The following is a 21115-nucleotide window of genomic DNA, read 5'->3' as shown; positions in this document are numbered from 1 at the left end:
TTTAAACAGGTTTCTGCTCCCCTTTAGCTGGGGAAAGATAGGGAGCAGCAGTAGCCGGCTGACCATCCGTGGGTGGTGAGGAACAAGAGCAACAGAGAGGGCTAGGGTTTTAGAGGGCCTCTGCTTTTAATGTGACCCGAAATCCAAAGCGTCTTCAATCGTGTGTTTGCACCAGGGTCTGCGAGAGAGCTGTAGCCATCGCTGATGGAGCAGCAGTAGCCTTTGGTGCGAGCCGATGGTGAGGGCACTGCCTGCGCTGGGCAGCTCCCCACTCACCTTCCCTTAGGGAGCAGCCAGCTCTTGCTGCTCCTCACAGGAGAGACTGTTGGCTGGCTCCCTGCATGCTGCCCAGTGCTCTTCAGATACGGCCCAGCAAGGCTCCCTGGTCCCTCTCCACCTCCTCTCTCCAGAACAGAGAGCTCTGTCCCTTCCTTTTGCTGCAGCAGCAGCTGCCCGGCCCTTCTGCCCCAGCTCTCTGGCGTGAGAGCTGGGCAGGGAGGCACACAGAAACCTTCCCGGCTTTTTTGTGCGTGTCGGAGCAGGCACCGGGTGTAACTATTTTGAATGAGTCACTTCTGCTTGCTTTTGAGACCCTTTTTTGGTACTGGTCTTTCAGGGGAGGCTTATGCAGGCAAGAAGACAACCTCTCCTGTAGCGCTGAGGAAGGGAGGGAAGAAGGAAGGAGGGTTTCTACCGTCATGTGCTCGGCTGTTTGCGGTCAGCAGCAGGGTGGCACAGGCTGGCCTGGCGCCCCTTCCCAGGGCTGGTGCTCACTTCCCCACTCACTTCCCAAGGCAGAGGCCAAGTCAGAGGGGCGCTGAGGGGGCTGCGCAGGCCACCGTTCCCCCCAGCATCACCGTCTCCCTGGCACCCCAACTGATCCACCCCTTCCTTTGACTGGACGAGGCGAAGAAGAGCTTTGGCCTCTGCAGGACCTGGTGGTGCTGGCTGGTAGCCCTCCCCTCCTTCAGAGTCCTGCTCTTGGCCATGCTCGTGCTTCTCTGGTAGCGCGGTGCCTGGCCCACGGCGACAGCTGACGGGAGCGTGGAGCCCGGTGGAGGAGGGCTGTTCGTGACCCAGGGTTCCCAGCCCGGGGAGGTCTCCTTGCCACACGAGAGGTCGCACAGCTCTCGTGCCAGTCCCAGGAGGCACAGCACCTCCTGCTGACTCGCTGCGAATGGCCCCTGCCTCCTCTGGCACGGCCTGGGGAGAGTGGTGGCACTTGGGCACAGTGCTTCGGCCCAACCGAGAACGTGGTCGTGCAGCTGCAGGAGGCTCGACTGCTGCTCCGCCACGGTCTCTCTGCTGGCCTCCGCTCTGCCACCTGGCAGCTGTAGGGCAGCCTGTGTGTATGGCCTGGCCTCCCTTTCCATTGGGAAACCCCAGCTGCCCTCAGGGATGAGAGGCCTGGCTCCAGGTGCTGGAGCTCTCGCACAGCCCGGGGAACGGGGCAGAACTCAGGAGCTGCTGTCTCTGCCAGAGGCAGGCCACCGTCCGTCACAGGCACTGTGCGGATGGAGGGATGGGAGAGCTGGAGGGCTCCCCTGTCTGAGCTGGGGCAGCTGGGAGCTTGGGGAGGGAGCAAGGGAGCAAGAAAGGAGTGAGCCTGCTGGGAAGATGGCAGCAGGCCGTGTAGCTGCAGGGGGAAGGACCAGTGCTAGCAAACAGCTGTGTGTGCCGGAGGCAGCTGGTCCTTGGGAACAGGGGAGGCAGCTGCAAATTCAGCAACAGGTCGCTGCGCGAGCCTCCCTTCGGCGCTGTCCTCAGAGAAGTGGGGTGGCGCTGGCTGCCTCCGAGTCAGTGGCTCAGCGTCAAGGAGGGAGCCTGGGTCACGGTGGCAGCTGCCCAGCAGATGATGACACAGGGAGGATGTCACTGCCAGGTGATTGTGACCACCCCTGTGAGGGCAGGGGGCCAGTCGTCCCGCACAGAGGCCCTGGGCTCACTGTGCAACTGGCACTGTGCGGTGAGGTCCTCATCCTCCTCCCAGCTGGGCGTGGCCGTCTTCTCTGGAGGTACCCCGTGTGCCTCAGGGCGCTGACGATGGCTTCTGCTGGGGAGAGGAAATATCACTACTCAGACCTGGGGAAAGCAGCAGCTTTCCTCCCCAGCCTCCTTCTCCAGGACTCCCTCAGGAGCAACAAGCCCATTCATGGTGTCCACGGAGTGCTGCTCTTTGCGGATATATCAGGTGGGGTGAGCAGGGGGGAGCAACCAGAGTCACGAGCCATTTTGGGACACACTGGGCCCTTTGGAGCCCTGCCCCTGCCCCTCAGACAGAGTGGCCATCTTGTCACTGCTGAGGTCTTCTGCTGGGATGCCCAAAGAGAGCGGGATGCGGTATCTTGGGCGGTCAGCCACTGCTGCCACCAGCACTGAGTGGGGGCATGGGAAGGTGTGACCTGCAGGCTCTCGGGCTGGGCAGCGTGGAAGTGGCTGCCAGGTCCTTTGGCCCGTATGGGCATTTCCTGATTTCTGGGTGTCCCTGTTACAGGTTTCACTGCTTTGACAGAGAAATTCATCCAGAGGAGCGGCACAGACAGAGGCACTGATGAGCTGGCACAAACCCTCAATTGCTACCTGCGTGACATTTTGGAGGGTAAGAGGCATGCTGCAGGACTGCCTGGCATCGGGCCGAGAGGCTGCTCATGGGGGGTGGAGGCAGACGTGCTGGGCAGCCTGGTCCTGCCTCCTTGGAAGGGCTGGGGCTTTCTGTGGCCCGGAGGAATGGCGAGAGCAGCCAGGGTCTCCTGGCGAGGCAGGACCAGCGCAGGTCCTTTCTGCTCCCCACTGTGGCCGGGAGGCACTCGCTTTCTCAGCAGCCACCTCTGTGCCTCTGGTGTGAACACCCCGCTCAGTGATGCGTTAGGGCCCCGAGCAGGCTGAGGGCATCCAGCAAGTGCCAGTGCGCGAGTGACCTGAGGATGCTGGCACTGACGTGTGTGTCTGTGTGTGTGTGTGTGAGAGAGAGAGAAAGAGACCCTCAGGAGGGGGAGACCCCCCTTTTCAGAGGGGACATCTTGACCCTTCCAAGCTGACCGTGAGCCCATTGTGGCCACCCCTTTGGCAGCAGTTGTAGAGCAAAGCAAGAGAGTCCTCAAAGATGATGAAGGGTCTGGAGCATCTTCTCCTCTGAGGAAAGGCTGAGAGAGCTGGGACTCAGTTTAGCCTAGAGAAGAGAAGGCTCGGGGAGGATCTTAGTAATGTGTCTAAAACCTGAAGGGAGGGTGCAAAGAGGAGAGAGCCAGGCTCTTTCCAGTGGTGCCCAGTGTCAGGACCAGAGGGCACGCCACAGGCAGGCCCTGAAACACAGGAGGTTCCCTCTGTACGTCAGGAAACACTTTTTGACTGTGAGGGTGACTGAGCACTGGCACAGGTTGCCCAGGGAGGTTGTGGAGTCTCCTTCCTTAGAGCTATTCAAAAACGATGTAGCCACCGTCCTGGGCAGCTGGCTCTGTGCAGCCCTGCTTGAGCAGTGGGGTTGGACCAGATGGACCCCAGAGGTCCCTTCCAGCCTCCACCTTTCCAAGATTTGGTGGCACCTCGAGGCCCTGCCTCCCTGCCTGCTGTGTGGGTACCAGGGCTGTGGCCACTGTGAGCCTGGGAGACAGGCCAGCGTGGTGCTTTCCTGAGCTGTGCCCCATGGTGCAGCCTCACCCAGGTGCTCCTCTCCGGGCAGAGGGGCTTGCTCTGTGGCTTCTGGAAGAAGGTGTCCACATGACTCTTCCTTTCCTTCCCTCTGTCCGCAGAGATGCTGATTTTTGGAGGAGACATCCTGAAGTTTGCTGGTACGTACTTAGGAGGACGATGCCCACATGTACTGATCTGCAGCATTTAACTGTTGTGGCGGCCGTTTGCTCCGCTGTCCTTCTCATGAGGCTCTGTGCAGCACCTTGAGCCAGCTGTCTGGCCACGCACGCACCCCCCCTGCAGTGCCCTTTCTCCAGGCTCCTCTTTCCCCCCGGGCCTGCCTGCAGTTTGGCTTTGGCAAGGGCTGTGGTTCCCCTCACTCTGCCCCTGCTTGTAGGGCCCTGGGCTGGGGGTGGGGGCAAGGAAGCACTGAGAGGAGGAGACCCCCTAGAAAGCGCAGCCAAAGGTGTGTGTCGGGGTGGTAGTGAGGGGCAGGGAGGCCCCGGTGATGGCGGAGCTCGGGCTGCCAGGCTGCGAGGGGAGGAGTCGTCCCTGGCGTGCTGCAGCTGCAGAGGAGCGCTCGGGGCAGGGGGTGCCACCGCTGCCAGCTGGCTGCCGCTGTGGCCGGCGCGGGAGAGGAGAGGTGTCCCGGTGCCCAGGGTGCGGTCCTCCGGGATGATGTCCTCCCACAAGCCCACCTTCCTCAGCACATCGTCCGGTTTCTGCTGTCCCTGCCACTGCGTGTAGGTCGGGGAGAGTCAGGTCTCAGCAGAGCCTTTACCTTCCCCTCGCTTCCCCCAGGGGATGCTGTGCTGGTGCTATGGAGAGCACTGCCCCAGGAGCTGGCTGAGACCATCAGCCTGGTGCTGCAATGTAGCTGGCGGATCCAGAAGAAGTATGGGAGTCGTGACACGCCCGTGGGTCAGAAGGTCCAGCTGAAGATAGGTACGGGTGCTGTGCCAGGTGCAGATCCGTGGCACTTTCCCGTGCCACAGGATACTTCTCACCGGCAGGGAATGTGGGGATGCCTACTGGGGCTAGTGCCAAAGGAAAGCATCTCCTGCGAGCATTCAGGGGGCCAGCTGTAGTCCGAGCGGGGACGGGAGACCAGGACTGCTGGGTTTGCGTGCGTCTGCAGATGCAGAGGAAGCTTAAAGGCAGAGCGGGTGTCAGATCAAGTATTAGGGTCTTTTGAATGCCTGCTGTCTGCTGACAGATGCCTGCGGGAGGTAGTTATGCTTTCATTTTTTCAGGTGGGGGCAGCTTTGCATGCTGCTTTCCATGCTGCTGGGTTCTCCCCTGCTGGGCTTCTGGGGCAGGCAGCTGGGCAAGAGGCCCGGCGCTCTCAACACATTGCCAAAGTCGACTTTGTTTGTCTATTTCTAGACACCCGTTTCAGGGACCTGTGTCAGCATCCCCCCGAGTAGGACGGAGGATGCCCTCCCCCTCCATAATGCCCGTCTCCCCGCTGGCCTTCAGCTTAGCTTCTGAATAGCTGAGATGCTGGGGACGGTAGAGCTCAAAATGTTCCCTGTGTCAGTTCTGCTTCTCCCTCTCTCTCTCACCAGGGATCTCTGCAGGGCCCATGAACCTCATGACTGTCGGAGACGGGAGGCAGCAGTACTTCTGGGTCTGTGGCTGGGCCCTGGGTGCTGTTTGTGAGGCCGAACAGCTTGCGAATGCAGGTGAAGTTGTCCTCTCAGCCACCACCTGGGAGGTCTGTGAGCAGCACCAGCTCAGGATCAAGCACCTTGCAGGCAAAAGAGCTGTGAAGGTAAGTGGATGGGAGGGCCTCTAGAACCATTTTGAGAACCCAGACCGGGACGTGAAGGAGGGAGGTGTCAGAAGGCTGAGGAGCTGCATGTGGAGAGAGTTGTAGCTGTGAAAGGGGGCAGGCAGCTGAAGCTCTTGTCCTTCCATCTGAGGGGTAACTGTGGGCTGGGCTTGCTTGGTTTGAGGGGTCGGGAGGCACAGGAACGGTTTTGGCCCCATCAGCAATGTCCTCTGTGGGTCACGGAGCTGTTGTTGACAGCTGGGGGATGCTTGGATGATGCCTGCCCAGCTCCAGTGCTTCTGAGGAAGCACTGCTGTCCCATCCAGCCAGGTGGGCTTGTTGTCCCCTTTTCTGGGCAGTGACGGTGGAGGGCAGGCTCTGTCCCCTGGGACTCCTGGGGAGGCCAGTGGCAGTGCTTTCATTCTGTGTGTCTTCAGGTTACGGGCATGGATCGGATGGCTTGGTCCGAACGCCAAGACGCTTCACACAAGCTTGTACGGCGCCCTGTGAGCCAGCGCTTGGAAAGGGAAGGTGAGTGCCAGCTTCAGCTTGTTCTGTGATTGCCCAGAAAGGTGGGGCCTGGCTGCTTCAGGGGCCAGAGAGGAGCCACCGGCGCCCTCTTCCCCCTTTCAGTTAGCACTCCTGCTTTTGGCCCTGCTGTGCATCAGCTGGGGCAGTCGCTGCTGCTGCCGCCTCCTTGCGGGGGGCAGCTCTGCCCTGAGCATCTGGGGGGGCAACATGAGCAAACGCAGAAGACTCTCGCTCCCCCGTTTCCAGTGCCAGCCCCTGCTTTCCAACACCTCGTAGTCCCATCCTCCCAGTGACCGCCTGCATTTTCTCTCCTCAGGTGCCATGAGGTCTGCTCTTCTCTTGCCCAGTGATCCTAGTGTGGAGGAGGTGCTTAGGAAGTACATACCAGGAGCTGCTCTCAGGAAGGTACGGCCAGGCCACCAGTGCTGGGGGCTGCATTTTTGGAGGGCAGAAGAAGTGGTGCATTGCAGAGATGGAGTTCTCACGAGAACAGACAAAAGAAAATGCACCCTGAGGTGACAGCGCGGGGAAACTGAGCCAAGGGGCACCGGTGCTGCACCACTGTGTGCGCTGTCCTCAGAGAGAGATGGGTGGCGGGAGGCGGACTTCTGTCTCTCTGTCTTTTCCGTGGGTATGGTTCTGGATGTGCTGCGGACGTGACAGTGGGATAAATGGGAGGTTCCACTGAAGTCCCTAGAGCATCCCTGAGGGTTTCCCCTCGTGTCCATGCCTGTCCCAAGGTGGGGTGTTACCGGAGCACCTTTCTGTCCTTTGTCATTCGTGTGAGGATTCGGTATCTGCCTGCCGCAGGCTGGGCTGCCTGCCGGCCAATTGCACTGAGAGGAGGATTTATCCCTTCCTCTGGTAGTACCTGCTATCGCCAGTACGCCTGCTGTCCCTCGGTATCTGGTGTGGGCAGTACGGCCCCGGGAGAGCAGGCTGGTGAAGCCGTCGTGCTCTTGTCTTCCAGTTTGATGACAGAGTGCCGCTGGACCTCTTCTCTGAGCTACGGCCGGTCACCATCCTCTTTGTCCAACTGCACTTTGCTGCAGATACCGGCCCAGCGTGTCTCTGCACGATGCTCGACAATGCCATCAGGATGATGCTAGAAATCCTCTGCCCTCACAAGGGCGAAATCAACAAAGTCCTCCTGTTTGATAAAGTGAGTGTGGGGGAGGAATCGCCTCCCCCCACCCCGAGAGGGTGGGCAGTGAGCAAGAGGGAGAGACTCCTTCTTAGGCATGGTAGCAAGACGTGCTGCATCCGTCCTTGGCAGGGCTGCACGTTCCTCTGTGTGTTTGGACTCACTGGAGAAAAGCTGCCCTACAAGAGCCTTCACGCCTTGCAGAGCGCTCTTCAGATCTTTGACTCGTGCTCCACGATGCTCAAGAAAATAGAGTGAGTGTGTGGCGGGGCTGTGGGGGGTGCACGCTGCCTGGGACAGCGCAAGGGGGCTTACCAGAAAGAGACGTGCCTTCTAGCTTGCCCTGCCTTGTCCCTGGCAAGAAGGAAGCAGTGCCCTGAGAGGTGGCAGGCGACCCCTGGGCTTAGCCCACGGCAGCCAGGCGGAGTCCCTCCAAGCACACCCTGCTAGCCACTGCGCTGGAAAGAGCCCTCGCAAGGGCGAGAGGCTCCTTGGTGCCAGAGGCAGGCCCTTGTGGGCGACTGGCCCGTGAACGGGGACGGGGCCCAGCCACCTGATCTCAAGGTGCTGTCATCGCAGGTGGTGACATGGTGGGCGCCTTCTTCCCTCCCTCTTTGCTCACGAGAGGGCTGTGGCCTTCTGCAGGTCGCAGCTCAGGGAATGTGGCCTCAGGGGAAGTGTCGAAAACTTCCTGCATGTGCTCTACCCCTATCCCTTGTCCTTTGCAACCCGGGTGTGTTGCGCCCCTGAACTCTCCACGTCCCCAAGACCTGCGCTGGCAGGGCAGGACGGCAGGTGGCCCAGGCTAGCACCGAGGGGAGTGCACCTGGGGCGCTGCTGAAGCCGTACTGTTTCCCTGTGTGCCAGGGCAGTGTCTGTTGCCGTTACCAGCGGGACGGTGTTCTGCGGAGTCACTGGCCACCCTGTGAGGCATGAATACACAGGTACGAGGCGTGTGTCTGAGGCGCGGTAGGCTGGCATGGGCCTGCTTAAGCATAGCAGTCTGGAAGAGGAAGGCGGGCTGGGAGAGGGCTTGCCCGGCAGCGGGTCAGGAACGGCGCAGGCGGCCCCAGTCCTGGCCCGGAGTGGGAGAATGGGCTCCGTGGCCGGTTGTTCTCCTGGGTTCTGCTGACCCCGCTGTGGGGTCGGCCTGTGCTGGAGGCGAGGCAGCCATTGGCCCAGAAGGTCGCCACGGGGCTGGTGGCACAGGTACATCAACGCATGCTCTCTCTCTCTCTCTCTCTCTGGCAGTCATTGGCCAGAAGGTGAATTTGGCAGCCCGGATGATGGTTCACTACCCTGGACTGGTGTCCTGTGATGCAGCGACGTACGCCGCCTCTCAGCTGCCCCCTTACTACTTCAAGGAGCTGCCGGAGAGAAAGATGAAAGGCCTTAGCCATCCTGGCACTGTCTATCAATATGTGGGGATCACCGAGAAGAGGTGAGCGTCCTCTGAGAGGGCTGGATGAGGGGACGGTGGCACCAAGGGTGCAGCCTTGGCCAGCAGAGAGGAGTTCTGCAGAGAGAGACCAAGCTGGTCTCCCTTCCCTGTGGCTGAGACAGTCGGAAGCCCTGGTGTGGGAAGCTTTTTGCCTCTCTCCCCTGCTGTCTCCTGCTGCTGAGAGAGCAGGAGTGAAGCCACAGGGATGGGGAAGGTTTGTCTGTCTTGGTAGACGCAACGTGACCTTGCAGGCTTTGACCAAATGGCTTTTGACTGTGCTTTCTGTGCTGTGCTTGCTCCACCACGTGCCCTGCTAATGCTGACCCAAGGAGGTTTTTGTCCCGGCTGCTTCCAAGCAGGAAGCTTTGGGCCAGTCAGGTTCCCATGGGGAAATGTGGACCATTGGCACACTCTTCCTCACGTCTTCCTGCTGAAATCTCGGCTCTTCCTCTGGGCCAGGATTTGACCTTCTCTTTGGATGACGGTTTGAATGTTAACATTGCCGTCTCGTTGAAACTACAGGAAGACTTGAGCCAAAGGCGCGAGGTGCTTGGCGTCCCAACCTGTTCAGTGACACAAGCCCTCCTTTCCAAGACACTTGTTTTTCTTGGCCAATGTGGTAAAGCTGCCTGCTAGGCAACAGCACACCCCGGCTTCTTTCACATGTCTCCGATTTCTCTGGATTTGGCCTGTGGTGATGGACTCTTGATACGTTCTCCTGTCCCCCCGTGGCCGTTGGGCTTCTTTATGCTTGAAGCTGTCCTAGGGTGCAGCTTGAACTTTGGCTGGGGGAGTGTGCAGGGGATAACTTGCTGCTCGAAAGAAAAGCAGGTACCCAAGGAGCACATCCTGCCCCTCCGCGCCAGGCTGCTTCTGTATGTGCCCTGGCTTCTCACCAGCTAATTGACTTGTGTTTTCTTTTCCCCTGCTTCTAGCATATTTGGCATGGCTCTTACCAAGGAGAGGTCAGAGTACGTCCCCTTGCTGGGTAGGTGGAGAACGCCTTGCTCTTCTGAACCCCAGTTTCTTCCCCTTGGTAACTTTTAGTGCCACGCTGGGAAGGGAGAAGCTTTTGTCAGGGATGGCATGACGTGCAGCAGCCCTAAGGAAGCGCTGCCTGTCTTGGCCCCTCCTTGGTGGGCATTTTGGGGTGGAAAGCAGGGGGAGGCACCTGGTGCTCGCTGCTGTGCTCCAGGCCTGGTACGAAGGTTCCTTTCAACTATGGAGCTGCTCAACAGCCTGGGGGCTAAACTGATCCCTGTCTTTGGGATGAGGAAAGAGATTTCCTTCTGCCAGACGGACGGAGAGTTTTGGGAGTGGGTTCTCCCCCTTGTACTCCTCAGAGTTCTTTTCTTGGCAGCATCTGGGGCATAGACATGGAAATGTCAGGACCCACGGGATGCCTCGAATCACTCGGCATCTTGCCGGATGTTTTGGGCCCTGTTATGGGTTAACCCCGGTAGGCAGCTCAGCCCCACAGAGCCGCTCGCTCCCCACGGTGGCATGGGGAAGAGAACCGGAAGGGTGAAAGTGAGAACACTGGTGGGCTGAGATACAGAGAGCTTAATAGGTAAAGCAAAAGCTGCGCATGCGTGCAAGGCAAACGCAGGCATTCATTCACTGCTTCCCATTGGCAGGCAGGTGCCTAGCCCTTTCCAGGAAAGCAGGGCCCGCCACCGCTCTGAGGAAGGCAGAGGTGCAAAAGCTGGGATGAGGGGGCGGGAAGGAGGCCTGGGTGCAGGCAGGCTGGCGGATGTGGTGGCGGGGAGGGAAGCTGCGGTGGAGGGTGCCAGGAAAAGGGACGGCTCTTTGCTTTTCAGCACGCCCCAGCAGCTCGTTTTCTTGTTTGTCGTCACAGGTCGGGAGAAGGAGGTTGACCTCTTTGTCAGCTGCTTGAAAGCCTATGAGGATTTAGGAGAAGGGCACATCCTGGCATTTGAGGGCACGGTGGGCTCCGGAAAGAGCCACTTACTTACTGAACTGGCCTATTTAGGCCAGGCTGCGGGCCACAGGTACAGGTTTCTGACTTGTAGCTTTGGGACACTGCCCCTGCCCATCCCCTGACAGCCATGGAACACTCCAGCCCCTCTGGCAGCGCGCCTGGCCCTTGGACTGCAGCCTCCCGAAAAAGCCTCCTGGAGACACTCCCTAGGAGCATGTGCGTGCTCTGCTCCTGCCTCCGCCTCTTCGGGGAGCTGGAGGTGGCTTCTCTGAGCCATGGCCTTTCCTCCTTCACCTCTGGGCCAGGCACAGATAGAAGGAAAGAGCCCAAGCTCAGTGCTTTTCATCTGACGCCAGACCCAACAGACAGCAGGGTGGCCTGCCTCAGAAGCTCTGCCTGTTTCCCAGAAGGAGCACTGCCCAGAAGGGGCAGAAAAGCCTTCCTGTGGTCTGGGAGGTGGCCTGCTGAGGTCTGGAGCCCAAAGGCAAACTCACCACTTGCTCCATCCTTGCCTCTTAGCCCCGTGAGTTCCTCTGCCGGGGGGACGTAGCGAGACCTGGGCCGGCACTGCAGAGACACAGCGTCTCGACCCAGCTCTCCCAGTGGCTTGGCAGCAACTGCCCCCCTGTGCCCTTTCCCATATGAGGAGCAAAAAGCTTGGCCTTCTCTGGGAAGCACTTTGAGATGGGTGGCTGAAGAGCCCCCCACAAGGGCATCTCCACCCTTTTTGTCTTAGAAGGCTTGGGCTGTCGGGGATCTCAGTCCCATCTGCTTTTGCATGGCAGGGTGGTTGCCGTGGAACTGCTAGAGGTCAACGTGAGGCAGTCCTTCTCTGCCATCCGTACGCTGATGGCCAGGGCCCTGGGCCTGCAGGACTGTGAACTGTGCAGTGACAGGCAGCGCATGCTGCAGACAAAGCTCCGAGGGACAATCGAAGAGAGCAGCTATTGCCTCCTCAATGACATTTTCCTCGTCGAGGTGAGAGCGAGAGGCCTCTCTGGCCCTGGAGAAGGCCTTCTCCTGAGCTTTTCTGGGTCAGACGTTGTGAGGGCGTGCTGCTGGGAGTGCCTTAGCTCAGGGGTGGGAATCGCGGGGGTCGTACCACACGTTTCCCATTCTGGGGCCCGGGGGGCTCCCTGTCTGTGTTGAGTTCATGTCCCACGCTGCATCCGGCAGTGGCTGGTGCCTTGTTCAGCGGGTGCTGAACAAGGTGGAAGTGGCATTGGAGAGAGGCTGTTGCTGACCTCGTGCTGAGGTCACCGCTATGTGAGCGGTCTGCTCCAGGCAGCCCAAGATTCCCGCAGCCTGAGAACCAGCTCTTCAGCCCACCCCCAAGCCCCAGCTCTGCCAGAGACCCTCAGCAGAGGGCCTCTGCTTTAGGCTGCAGGTGAAGGCCCCACCGTGGCCCTTTGCACTTGTGCTGGGGAGAGGTAAGGCGCTGAGGCCAGCAGAGGTGGTTTGCGCTGCGGTCTTGCTTGGTGGGTAGGTGTGTGCCTAGCCCCGGAGTGATGTTTCTCCCTGACTTGCTTTTCCGGCCAGTTTCCCGTTTCGGACGAGGTTCGCGAGATGTGCGAAACTCAAAGAAAAACGGAATTGCACACGACTTTGGCAAAAGTGCTAGAGAAGGTGAGCATTTCTCCTTCCTTCCTCCTGGGTCAGAGAAGGAAAACAAGCCTGCCGGCTGCGGGCTCTGTACCACAGCAGTGTGAGCGGGCGGGAGGACCACGCCTCTGGGTCATTGCCATTCAGGGCCTGAGAAACCCCCCACCCCCCACCTCCCCACCGCAGCCCCACAAACACACCCAATAACTTTCCTCCCATCAGGTGTGCCCTGGAGGAGAAACAATGTCTTCTGCATTCCCTTGCCCAAGCTCCCTCCTTCTGCAGGGCAAGTGATGTTAGGTGTGACCTTAAAGTCTCAAACAAATGAAGTCAGCGTCTAAGCAGGGAAGTGGTTGGGGAGAGACTTCAGAGCATCCTCTCAAGAGACAGAGGCTAAATCTCCTCCCCTGGAAGACACTGGAGAAGCCACTGGATTCCCCTCAGAACAACCTGCTTTTTTTTCAGACCATTGGAGGAGAATTTGGCATATTTGTCATCGACAATGCCCATTTCATCGACTCTGCCTCCTGGAGTATCATGTCACCCGTGCTCCGAAACGTCTCCCTCTTCATGGTCGTGAGCTTAGCTCCGGGCTACGCAAGAACAGAGAGCTTTTGGAAAGCCGCAGCAGGCAGCACAAGGTCCCAGAAAATCACCTGTCTTCATCTGGACAAGCTGAAACCTTCAGCTGTGGTGCAGAAAGCCTGCCAGGACCTTGGAGTGGACACCATCTCCAGGGATCTAGCAAGGTAAGTTGGAGGCAGGGGAGCTCTTCCTGAGGGCTTGAACCTATGGAAGGGAACATGGAAGGGAACCAGCCCCCCGGGAAAGGGAGCACAGGGCCGCTAGAAGCATCAGTGACTCTAGCGAGTACTGGACGTGGGTTGCTTGTTACGCCTCACCCTGGCAGGCGTGAGCTGAGAGTGGGCAACTGCCTAGAGATGGAGCGTGGGAAGTGTCCGCCCTTCGCTGTTGCACAGGGAAGAAGGGAGGAAGAGTCCCGAGCCCAAGCGTGGCTGGGGTGTGAAAAGGCCTTGGTCTAGGTGGCCAGGCTGTGGGGGAGATTCCCTGGGGCAGAGGTCTGCCCTGCTGCCAGAGAGGGTCGAGGCTCCTGAGGAGAGGAAAGGCAGGGCTCGCTGCTCTGTGCTTTGGGCATTGACCACAATTCTTTTCCCATGGACTTCAGCGAAGGCTGGAGGTTCAGGGGGGCCCAAAAGCCCAAGCCAGCGGGAGGACCATCCCTTTCAAAAGTGAGGTGTAGCTCTGGCGAAGATGCTGGCTACCCTGATATGCCCGAGTGGCTCGCCGCCCACCTGAACCATGTTTCACCTTACTTTCCCTGTGCTGGCCACTGCCGGGTCTGCTCCTGTCCAGGTTCCTGATCCAAAGGAGCTCGGGGATCCCATATTACTGCGAGGAGCTGCTGCGCTGCCTTCGTTGCAACAACATGCTCTTGTTCCGCACCCGGAGGCACGGTGAAAAAGTAGAGGACAACTGGGAGAGCCTGATCAGTAAGCACCTTTGCTGCTGACTAGCGAGTTGCTGTGGCGCATTCTCCACAGCACAGTCTTGCGCCGTCATTCCCCCATGGATCTGGGCAGAGTCAGATCCTGCAGCAGTGCAGGACTTGGTCTGGCGGAGGTGTGGGCTCCTGCATGCCTTGTTTTGGGCCAGCCAAAGCAGGGGCTAGCGAGTTCTGGTGGCTTGGAGAGGCCTAAATTCTTAGGGTGGGGGGTGGGGGGCTAAAACACAGGGGAAATCGTTCCGAAGCACGTGTGTTTCTTAGGCATTCTGATGGGCGCGTAATTTACCTTGGCCAAACACCGGCTCACTTGAGAACAAACCCCAGCTTGAGGGGAGGGACGGGCCTGGGAAACTTGAATCCAAAACCATAAATCTCCACAAGGGTGCTGGTAACGGAAGAAAACGGTGGTAATGCCACCGAGAGGGCAATGCCAGCCAGAGTGCCGTGGCCTTGGGAACAGCCAGGACTGACGCTACATTTTGCATGATCAGCGGCAACTTCCCTGGCTGTGGAGGTAGCACTGGCAAAGGCAGCAGTGCTGCTGCTTTCTGTCCCGGGGCGTTCAGTCGCCCCCTGGGAAGTCTGGAAGCTTTGACTGTTTGGGAAAGCTGGTCTGAAGGCAGAACGTCTTGGGGAGGGCTATGCAAAGAAACGCTTGCAGTGGGAACTGTTTTGCTCTGCTTCATGGCCACGTGATTAAGCGCAGGCAGGTCAGGGTGCCCGCACTGGCCCACGTAAGGTGGGACTTGTCCCATCTCAGGTGAATTTTGAAAGGTTTGCAAGCTGCAAGTCACTTTGCAAATGGCCTTATTTGTGCTCTCCTGCTCCACCCAGCTTCTGCAGTCGAGGCTTCACCCCTGGCAGCAACCTCGAGCTCGGGCGCGGGGAATGAGGGCAGGGTCTGCTTCATCAGACCAGATGCGAACCTGGAGAGCGCCGTGCTGCCTGCCACCTTGAAAGGTGAGGGGCCGAGCGCCGCTCTGCCGGCTCGCGGCTGTGCTGGGGCCCCTTCCCGGGGCATCGGCTAGAGGGAGGCTGGTCATCTGCGTGCTGCAGAGTCACCCTCTCAGCTTGGGGGCTCTGCTGGGAAGTGGCTCCGGTCCAACTAGAAACAGGCCTGGGGCTGCGGGCAGCCTACTGGGCATGGACCAGCTGTGAGCCTGCTGGCTGCTTTCCAGCAGCAGGTAGGCGAGAAAAGGTTCTTGGTGCAACAGTAGAATGACTCCCTTTTCTCACCGAAACAAATCCGCTGCTGGGAAAAATCTTTGACTTGCCTCTGATTCAACTTTGAACAGGGCTTCTACCTCGCTATTCTAAGTTCCCCAGCTAACGCTGGTCTCAAGGCACTTAATCCAAACCAAATCCTTTTTTTTTTCTGTGGCTTGGCACGGAAATCCCCCCGAAGCCAGGGGACCTGGATGGGGGAACCGTCAATGAGTGTCCCTCCTCTCTAGCCAGAGCCATTTGTATGAGCCCTGAAGAAACGTCATGCCAAAGCATGCCTGCTATGAAGTTGCTTTGTCCAAAAAAACAAAAAGGAAGAAGACCACAAGAAAGGAATAGTTTCATCTGGCCAAGTTAAGACAACCGTTGTGGGGAGCTCTGAGTCCGCCTCTGAGCTGCAGTGGGGAAAGTTCTCTGTCCTCTGTGTGCACGGTTGGGCCAAAACCTACTCCAGATCTGGTAGGGCGTATCATGGGATGCATGAACCTGCTGGATCCTGCCCTGCTCAGCCTTGGTGGGGGGGCGTTTGTTTGAGCGTCTCGCTTTTCCGCAGGCCTTGTGGCCTACGATTCCAACAGGAGCGGAGCCACTCTGAAGATGCCTCCCCTGGGTTGCGATTGCCCAGCAGGTGCAGTCCCAAGGAGAGGAGGCCAAAGCCTACCCCATTTCATGTGTTGAAACTTTCCAGCCTGTCCAGCCTGAGCATGGGGAACAGGCAAGAGAGAGATGTGGTGCTTCTTTTTGACAGAGATTGTGCTGGCTCAGCTGGACCGGATCAAGCTGCTGAAGCAGATGGTTTTGAAGTTTGCAGCTGTCATCGGGCCAGTGTTTACCACCCAGCTGCTGTCACACATCCTTCCCGCTGGCATCAGGCACAAGATGAATTGCTTGTTGGACATGCTGGTGAGGGACAACATCCTTAAGTGGCTGAAAAACCCAGAGGTGCCAGAAGATGTCCAAGGTCCTCCCAAGGGGCCAGCCACCTCTCTGCAGGCAGAGAGCGGTAAGTGGTAGCAGTAAGGTGGACAAGGGAGCTCCCAGCTGTGTCCCGGCGGGGCTCCCCAGGGCATGGTGCGCTTCCCCCTGGTGATGGGTGGCGGGAGCTCAGGCAGGCACGGCCGTTTGGGATGGGTTGTTCAGAGATCTTACAAGTCACTCTCAAAGCACAACAGCTTTGCGCTGGAGGGAAGTTCCCACCAGCCATCCCAAGTGCCTCTGCTCCCCTGCCTCCAAGCGCTGCTCGTAGCACAGGTGTGGGAGGACATGTGGAATCCCTGACATCCTCTCCCAGCTGCCTGCAGCATCCAGATCAAAGATGCCCTCCAGAGTGCCCCGGGGCCTTCAAAAGGCTTTTATTCAGCTTTGATTCCCCTGTGGCACAGCAGGGGAAGCTCAGGAGGCTGGGGACTGCCTTGCCAGGAGCGGGGAGAAAGCACTGGCCAGGGCTTGCTTCGGCTGGCGGCACTATCCCTAGCTCCTGCTTGGAGCGCAGCTGAGCACTGTGTCCCCAGGGCTGTGCTAGCGTCAGCAAGGCAAGCCGGGCCCTTTTGCCCCGTGCTGCAAGGCTTGGTGTGCAGCAGCGCTGGTTCGCCGCCAAGGATGCGCACCAAGGCATGACTTTTGTGCCCCGGCTGGGATGGCCCTGAGCCCTGGTCCCAGCTTGGGCTGATGCCAAAGCCCTTTGCCTTGCAGGTGTGGGGCGTCCCTCTCCGAGCAAGAAGACCGTGGAGCGGCAGTCTGGCGTCCTGGCCTTCTGTGTTCTGCTGCTGCGGGAGGCTGCCTATGAGCTGTGGCCCAAGAGTCAGCGGGTCGCCTTGCACCGCAAGTGTGCCGCTTTCCTGGAGCGGTACGCACACAAATGCAAGAGCTGCAGCCAAGGGGACTTTGTTGCCTTCCACCGCTTCGCCGTCCCCAGCACCCAGGACGGAGGGAGCTGTCAGGCCCCTGCTGACCAGGACGACTCGCGCAGCTGGGAGGCCTTGGTGCTCGCAGGAGAAGAGCTGAAGAGGGATAGGACCCACGCCGCTGAGGGTATGCTGTGCACCATGCTCCGCAGCCCGGGCTCTCCAGGAGGCCAGGGGTGTGTGCTGGGGATCGGGTGGGAGTAGATCTGCTAGGGATGAGCCCGGGAGGTGAGGACGACCACTGCAGACTTTCCTCAGTGTGTTGGGACTCTTGCAAGGATCCTTGCAAGCCCACTGGGAAAGGGAGAGCAGCTCTTAGCCCGGGGTATGTGAGGAGGTATCTAACCCCCTGTTTCCTTTCCAGATGCTGCAGATGCTCTGCAGCAGCAGCAGCAGGCTTTCATGGAGGAGGATTTTGGGTGAGCAGACAAGGTTTTGATTATTTTTGAAGCCAGTGAGTTCCAGGTCTCCAGAGGAGCAAAGGAAGCACCGGCATTTGGCTGCCGGTTGTGACGCTAGCTTAGGGCTTTCTGTGGGGTGGGAGCTGGGAGGAGATGGCCATGGAGTTAAGAGAGTGCTTGAGGAAGCCCATGGGCTCAGAGGGATGGTCACACTACACTGGCGAGCCCTTGCTTTCCAGTTCCTACAGAGTAGCGCTGCAAAAGCTGCAGGGGAAAAGCCGCCACAGGGACTCGGGTGGTTTGCCTGTGGGAGGTGACAGAAAGCCCAGCTTGTCTTTTTCTTCCTACCTACAAAGCACCTGTTTGAGTCCTGCCTGCCCGTGGCCTCGTGCTCTGCTTTGAACAAAGGGCTTCTGATGCAGTCTCTGTGGGGAGAAAGACCAGGATAGGTGACGCCCGTGTATTCTTTGCTCTCTTCTTCCCCTGGGAACTGTCCTCTGACTAGTGTGGCATGGCGGTTTCTGGCAAGGAGCGAACAGACAACTGAGCTGCCCAGCAAGACCGACGGGAAGCACAACGGCGCACGCTCATGTGAATGCAAAGCCATCGTGGAATCGGTGCTTGTGCCTTTGGCTCGCCACTACACGGCAATGGGCGATGCTGCCAGAGCCTTTTACTACCTTCTGGAGTGTGCGGCTGCCTACCTGCATGTCTCCAACAGCTACATGGTGAGTTGCCCTGCTTGCCAGCACCCGCTGTGCACGGAGTCCTCTCAGTCGCCTGGCTCTGGGCAGGACAACTTCCCCGTTGCAATAGGGCATGCCTTCGCGGGGTCTCGGAAGGGAAACGTTGGGGTCAGATGCTGACTTTTTCCTCCGGTTTGCCTCTTCTGCGGCAAGAGACACAGGGCACTGTGCCCTTAGCACGAGGGGCGTTAGGAGGGAGGCGGTCTGAAGGATGACTGGTGCCTGTGCTCTGAGCCAGCGTGACTGTGTTTGAGCGGGCAGCACCAGGGGGAGAGACAGGCCCTCTTCAGACAGATGCCAGAGGCAACGGGGGAGGACGAGGCTGGCCATGGGCTCTGCACCCACGCTCACCTGCTCTCTGTGTGCTTGCGCAAAGGCTCTCGTGAAGCTGAACGAAGCAGAGGTCCTGAGGAACTCGGTGGAGGAGAAAGCGAATGTGATAGCCCGCTTTGAAGAGGCCACCTTCTTCAGCCTCAAAGGGGAGGTAAAGAGACGGGGAGGTCTGGAGGGATCTCCTGGGGGATGGAGCTGGATGCCTTCCCCAGTTGCAGAGGACATCGCTGGCATGTCCAGCCGCTGGCAGATTCCTGCAGTCTCTTAGGCAACTAGTCCATATCGGGATGTTTCCCTTTTCCTGTGCAGGTCTGCTGTCATCTGGGACGCATGAAGCTGGCAAAGAAAATGATCAGGGAGGCTTTGAGCCTGCTCAAAAGGCAGTTCCCCTGGACCTCCGTTGGAGCCTTTGTGGAGTCTCAGGCGGAAGAGTTGCAGTGTGCCGCTTATGTTGCCAGAAGAGCATCCTCCCTTCCGCAGGAGGCCCGGTAAGAAGCAGAACTGAGAACCCAGGGGAGGAAGAGCCATTTCCTACCTCATCCCAGGCATCCGGGCCCAGACCTGCCTACACTTGAGGCCACACCTAACCTGGCGCATAGGCCTCAGCAGGACCGAGGCATTAAGGAGCGATGTGCGGGTAGAACAGGGAACGGCAGAGCCCCACACTGTCCCTCTCCCTCCCTCCCTCCCTCCCTCCCCGTGCAGCCCTGGGAACAAAGCACGCCTTTGGGTAAAAAGCAGCTTGCAGCTGGGGATGTGTCTCTAGCACGTGTTGGCTGCGGCAGGGGGTTGGTGGTAGCTGGGAGCAGAGAGCTGTAAACAGGGAGTGGAGGCTGAAGAGGGGCAGGGGTCTGGAGGCAGGACCAGAAGGACATGGGGAAGGAGCAGGAGGTGGAGGTGAGGTGTGAGAATGAGGAAGCTCAGAGGGCGATACCCCTTTTCCTGCCGGTTCCCGGCTTTGCTTGGCTCCCCTGGGGCTGTACTGCCAACACGCCCTCTCGAGCGGTCAGCTTCCCCCGGCAGCACTTCTTTGTTTGCCCCCTTCCGCTCCGGCAGCCCTCCCTCCATCAGCTCCCTTTCCTCCGAGGAGGTGTAACTGGCTTGTCTGCCGCCCTGCTTTCCCCTGGCCCTGTCCGATTTCACACTGTACAGCCAGAGCCTCTGGGCCCAGCAGTTTCTCTTGTGTGGCAGGAAGAAGAGGCTAGCCTGGCTGCTGCGGCAGAGCTGCTGCCTTTCCTTACTGGAGCACCTCTTCAGCCTGGAAGGTACTTCCAGCGGACGGATGTTCTCCCGCCTGGCAGCGCGCATGAAGGCCAACACGGACAGGGCAGCGGACTGCTATCAGGCAGCAGAGTCCCGCCACAGATAGACCTAAAACAGAAGGGTGGAAATGAAGTTATCTAATTAAACATCTCTTTATTATGACCTCTGTTGTCGAGCCTTTCTTTCTGAGGCACGGAAAGATACACTATCTTATTGTTTCTCTTGAGGGCTACTGTTGCTCCATCAGCAATGGCTACAGCTCTCTCGCAGACCCTGGTGCAAACACACGATTGAAGACGCTTTGGATTTCGGGTCACATTAAAAGCAGAGGCCCTCTAAAACCCTAGCCCTCTCTGTTGCTCTTGTTCCTCACCACCCACGGATGGTCAGCCGGCTACTGCTGCTCCCTATCTTTCCCCAGCTAAAGGGGAGCAGAAACCTGTTTAAAAAGGCACGGGTGACAGGCAAAGCCCCAGATGCCCAGGGGACTTTGGACAGCTATCTCCAAAGCTTTTGCCTTGTCTGAACCCGTCAGGGGACTCAAAACAACACACCCTTCTGCCTAGCATTGCCCCCAAGTCAGCATCTGCAGCAAAACTCTACAAACCATTATGGTGTATAAGCAGCGCTGCAGACACTGGGGAAAAATGGGGGGACTCGGCACGCAGGTAGGTCATACGTCCGCTCCTCCTTCCCTTCCAGCTGGCAGCACTCCTTCTAGCAGCAGAACTCCTTAGGCTCCTCCCCTCTGCCTGCCTACCAATGGCTTTGCCATGAGAAGGGTTTGCGTCTGGAGGTTATCTTCTGCGCTTCGCACGCAGGCACCTGGCAGACTTCAAAACTGTGGGCATAGCTACAGGTGTGCTGGCTGAGATGGGCAGGAGCTCACTGGCGAAATGCAGCTCAGTTAGGGACCTGCAGAATGGCAGGGGCTTCATTCAAGGAGCTTCCAGTCACCTGCAGGAGCTCTGCATATGCAGCTTTCTCCCTGGCACCCTCCGTGGCACAGAATTTCCATGGCCACCACAGAAACCTCAGGCGTGCCGAGCTTACAGCTGTGCCACGCCTTCTGGTCCAAAAGCTTCCGTTTCTCCACACAGGCGTTAAGCAGGACTGGGGTCCCTCTGGCTGCACGTAATGGCATCCCTGCTGCCAGCTGGGACCGTCAGTATGTGTGGCATCTACCTCCATGGCCACTTGTGCCTTCAGCTAGGAAGGCTGTGGCTGTGCCACAAACGATTGCCTTCCGCCTTACGTTTCTGTCTTACAGGGTGTGAATTTGGATGTCCAGCCGGCTGCTTGAACGTTGCAGATTTTCACCGGCACTGGCATGCACTGCCCTCCTCAGACTAGCTCCTTGCAAACTCCACCATCTTTTCCATCCTTTCCAAATGGTATCTATATTGCGAACAGACACCTGCAAAGAAATACCTGAGCGTAACAAAAAGGTTTGGTGGAAAAAATAAAATAGAACAAACATATGTATTTGTCTGTAGCCGTTCTTCTTCTTCCTCCCTCTTTTTCCTCTCCCCTATTCTTTCTTCTTTAATCTCTACTCGGCTTTAATTTCTACTCTTTCTTTAATCTCTACTCGGCAACGAGTGGCTGAGTGGGACTAATGTATCTGGCATTTCATGTGACCCTGGAGCTCCCTA

General features: G+C 58.6%; 1 protein-coding gene across 1 annotated transcript; it reads left to right on the top strand.

Moving 5' to 3' along the window:
• Positions 1 to 1617: 1617 nt before the first annotated feature.
• LOC142418830 (adenylate cyclase type 10-like) lies at positions 1618 to 20813 on the top strand. Its single transcript, XM_075521209.1, is given in 29 exon segments — positions 1618 to 1796; positions 1991 to 2030; positions 2032 to 2191; positions 2495 to 2599; positions 3750 to 3788; positions 4432 to 4575; positions 5199 to 5404; positions 5842 to 5935; positions 6252 to 6340; positions 6906 to 7097; positions 7212 to 7333; positions 7947 to 8023; positions 8331 to 8520; positions 9456 to 9508; positions 10379 to 10532; positions 11248 to 11440; positions 12002 to 12088; positions 12530 to 12813; positions 13439 to 13575; positions 14433 to 14549; positions 15562 to 15816; positions 16506 to 16851; positions 17624 to 17846; positions 18241 to 18348; positions 18507 to 18685; positions 19389 to 19550; positions 20027 to 20128; positions 20282 to 20412; positions 20731 to 20813. Coding segments are annotated over 29 exon segments (4251 nt in total).
• The last annotated feature ends 302 nt before the right edge of the window (positions 20814 to 21115 follow it).

The sequence above is a fragment of the Mycteria americana genome, chromosome 19 (assembly GCF_035582795.1).
Source record: "Mycteria americana isolate JAX WOST 10 ecotype Jacksonville Zoo and Gardens chromosome 19, USCA_MyAme_1.0, whole genome shotgun sequence".
In the NCBI taxonomy this organism is placed as follows: Eukaryota; Metazoa; Chordata; class Aves; order Ciconiiformes; family Ciconiidae; genus Mycteria; species Mycteria americana.
The sequence above is the reverse complement of the archived record's forward strand: the minus strand, read 5'-3'. Positions and strand labels throughout refer to the sequence as shown.